Source organism: Macadamia integrifolia, unplaced genomic scaffold, assembly GCF_013358625.1.
Source record: "Macadamia integrifolia cultivar HAES 741 unplaced genomic scaffold, SCU_Mint_v3 scaffold2025, whole genome shotgun sequence".
NCBI lineage: Eukaryota > Viridiplantae > Streptophyta > Magnoliopsida > Proteales > Proteaceae > Macadamia > Macadamia integrifolia.
The window spans coordinates 47,804-51,616 of record NW_024868467.1 but is presented as its reverse complement, the minus strand read 5'-3'; the positions used below and the strand labels follow the sequence as shown (position 1 = coordinate 51,616).

General features: G+C 39.1%; 1 protein-coding gene across 1 annotated transcript; it reads left to right on the top strand.

Moving 5' to 3' along the window:
- The first annotated feature begins 1,107 nt into the window (after nucleotides 1-1,107).
- On the top strand, nucleotides 1,108-3,053 carry LOC122065460 (allene oxide synthase-like). Its single transcript, XM_042629275.1, has one exon. It carries the CDS (start codon nucleotides 1,240-1,242, stop codon nucleotides 2,710-2,712), a length of 1,473 nt encoding a protein of 490 aa, XP_042485209.1. The 5' UTR covers nucleotides 1,108-1,239; the 3' UTR covers nucleotides 2,713-3,053.
- The last annotated feature ends 760 nt before the right edge of the window (nucleotides 3,054-3,813 follow it).

Sequence of the window (3,813 nt, the reverse complement as noted above, 5' to 3'; positions counted from 1 at the left end):
TAGAATCAAATTTCTTTCACTTCATTTAATAGATTCTAAATCCATAGACCAGGGACGTACAAGAATGTTCTCGTATGTGAACCTGATCCGTTCACCTCTCTCTTATTAGCCAAAATCCATTCCTATAATTTCTCTTGTCCAAATCTTATCTTCTCTTCCAAAATAGGTAAAAAGGGAAACCATGCACACATCACACTCTTATTTTATTTACATTTTTTATAAGTAGACATTTCTTCATAAAAGCGAGCAAACGAGTCCAGTGAATCTTTATGTACGTGAACGTCCCTGGTCCGTGGATATGGCATCTATTTTCTCCCTTCTCATTCAATAGATGCCATATCCACGGATCAGGGACATTCACGTACGTGAAGATTTCAACTCCCCTGAACAAAATTCATAATTGTTGAATTACAAGATTTGATCAATCATAGAGTGAAAATAAGTGAAACCATCTTAGAAAAAATTTTGCTACTGTCCAAATTGCAGTTAATAATGGTCACGAAATGAAATCTTAAGGACAAATTTGAAAATATCCAACTAAAGTGAATTTTTTCACTCTTACCCATGAGTTATCATTCCCCTTATTGGTACCAGGTGACTGCAACCTTCTCTTCAACCATCCCTATTCATAATAGACAGGGTACCATAGACGAAGGAGTAATAATTACTCTCCTTAAATATAAGAAATTAATATAAAGAAATATAGGCTGTGTCCTCAAGCACCCTATGAATACTCGAAGGAATAGATGTGCCCCGGCTGCTGTAAAAGTAAAAGCATAGCTGTTAATTATTACGTTTTTTTTTTTTTGGTAGAACTGTTTATTATTATTATTATTATTATTATTAGTGTTACGTGCTTGTTTAAAAATTAGCTTTCTCTTCCTTATTCATCATGTCAAAACTTATACGTGTCAAAATTAATGTCAACGTCTATGACTTCATCCACCAATGGTGAAGGAAAACTTAATCCTTCTTTATTAGTACTTCCTTTCTCTTCAAGCATCAACTTTTTCCACCGGGTTGTTGCAACATCAACGACAGTATTTAAATATATTTATCCATTCTTAATCATTTCCATTTGCATTATCAGTCTCCCTTGTCGGCCATCTGATCTTTTCTTACTAGTTTATAAGTCTCCAACGAGACGTGAGATCATCCAAACAATCCTCCATTAATTCCTGAAATCCTCTCCTCTCCTCTCCTCTCCTCTCCTCAGACTCTCCCACTTCACCAAAGAAAATGTCTAGCTACGGTGCAGCAGCCGAGGAATCACCATTAACGGAATCCTCAAAACTCCTCCAGATTAGAGAAATCCCAGGTAGCTATGGTCTCCCGTTCTTCGGACCCATAGCAGATCGTCTCGCCTACTTCTACACCCAAGGCCAAGACGAGTTCTTCAGGTCTCGAATGCAAAACTACCAATCCACAGTCTTCAGAGCCAACATGCCACCTGGTCCCTTCCAGGCCTCTAACCCTAATGTCATCGTCCTCCTTGACGCCAAGTCCTTCCCCATCCTCTTCGACGTCTCTAAGGTGGAGAAAAAAAACGTCTTCACCGGCACTTTCATGCCCTCCACTGATTACACCGGCGGTTATCGTGTTTGTTCTTATCTCGATCCCTCCGAACCCAAACACGCCCTTCTCAAACGCTTCATCTTCTCTACCCTCGCGTCTCGTCATAAATTATTCATTCCTGAGTTCCGTTCCTCAGTCTCCAATGATCTCTTCCCAGTTCTCGAAGATCAGGTTTCCAAAAAAGGTAAAGCCGACTTCAACACTCTCAATGATACCATGTCTTTCAGCTTCGTATTTCGTTTGTTCTGTGATAAAGATCCATCCGTTACCAAGATCGGATCAAATGGACCCACAATGCTTGCAAAGTGGCTCGTCTTCCAGCTTGCTCCAATAATTACATTAGGTTTAACAAAAAAATTTCCAAACTTTATAGAAGATGTGCTCTTCCACATGTTCCCCCTCCCTCCTTTCCTTGTCAAATCTGATTACAAGAAACTCTACAACGCCTTCTCTGAATATGCAACTCAGATACTTAATGAAGCTGAAGGTATGGGAATCAAGAGAGACGAAGCATGTCACAATCTCGTCTTCCTTGCTGGGCTCAATACGTTTGGAGGAATGAAGACTTTGTTCCCAGCTTTAATGAAGTGGGTCGGCTTAGCAGGAGAAAAGCTACACCAGGAACTCGCAGAAGAGATCAGAACGGTTGTTAAGTCGGAAGGAGGGGTAACTTTTTCTGCGATAGACAAGATGGCGTTGACCAAATCTGTGGTATACGAAGCGTTAAGGATAGATCCACCGGTGCAATTCCAGTATGGGAAAGCGAAGGAAGATCTGGTTATACAGAGCCATGATGCGGCCTTTCGGGTCAAGAAAGGAGAAATGATGTTCGGGTATCAACCATTTGCGACTAAGGATCCGAAGGTGTTTGAGAATCCTGAGGAGTTTGTGGGAAGCAGGTTCGTTGGAGAGGGAGAGAAGCTGTTGAAGTACGTTTACTGGTCTAACGGCCGTGAGACGGATAGTCCGGCGGTGGATAACAAGCAGTGTCCGGCGAAGGATTTTGTAGTTCTGGTATCGAGGCTCATGCTTATAGAGTTCTTCCTCCGTTACGACACGTTTACTGTTGAAGTCGGGAAGTTGTTGCTGGGGGAGGCTGTGACTGTTAAGTCGTTGACGCCGGCGAAGAGTGCGTAGCTGTTAAGTTTAAAAAAGAAAAAGAAGTAGGGGAAAGACGTGGTTTTTTATTTTTTATTTTTTGGTGAAAGGGGAAAGTAGTGTTTTGATTCTTAGTATATGGTCACGACTCACGAGAGTGGACAATGTAACAAAGGTGACTTGGTCGTAGGTCACCAAAAGTGTTATTAGTTTCCAAAAATACCCACAGTGTTCTGATTCTTTGTAGGCCAAGATTTCGACACCTCTTTTCCAATGTTCTTTGTATTTGTCTAAGAATGTCTATACGTTAATCTTTGCAAGAAGTTTTTTTCATCATGAAGAGTTAAAATTGTAATGGATTTGGCTTGATTTGGAGGTAACCGTTCTTCAATATCAGAAGAGAATTTTTTAAGAGTTCAAAAGTGTCTTCCCTTCTTCGATTCTCTTACTTAGTAGATACAATAAAGATTAGTTATCCACCCATGATAACCTATGTCCCCACACACTTAAAAAACTTCTATCACATAAAATAATGATATTAACTCCTTACATTCAATAACCACTCCTCACAGTGATAATAACTAATTATATACATTCAATAACCACTCCTCACAGTGATAATAACTAATTATACTAACTACCTATCACTTATGATAATAATTACATCCATTACATAGAATAACCACTCCCACTACTACATCCACAGACATGTAACATGCGGTGAACATCATTGCGTGGATAGAATGGACACGATCCCACATCATTCTCAACTCGTTCAAGTCACTGAATCCCCACGGTGAATAGATTCTCATTCACTATAAATTATGAAAAATTTCAATCCTTATAAAAAAAAAAAACAGAATGTGTTGATTGATGAAATCCTGATAGTGAATCGGAACAAGAAAAAAAAAAAACCTAATAAGAAAAAACATTATAAAGGAATCATGCTTTATTATTAGTTTTTAGTAAATATATGAACAATTGAAACTGAACTGGTATGTGGTAACAACTCAATAATGGAAGGACAAGAGCCTGTTAAGTCTACTCGATAAAGTCGAACGATTTGGACTGAAATCAAACTTAATTTGACTTAACGGCATGCTTTTGGTTTGGCCTAATACTAAATTGAAAGTAGTGCAT

Coding starts and splice junctions, on each gene's coding strand:
- LOC122065460 (XM_042629275.1), top strand. CDS start 1,240: ATGTCTAGCTACGGTGCAGCAGCCGAGGAATCACCATTAACGGAATCC.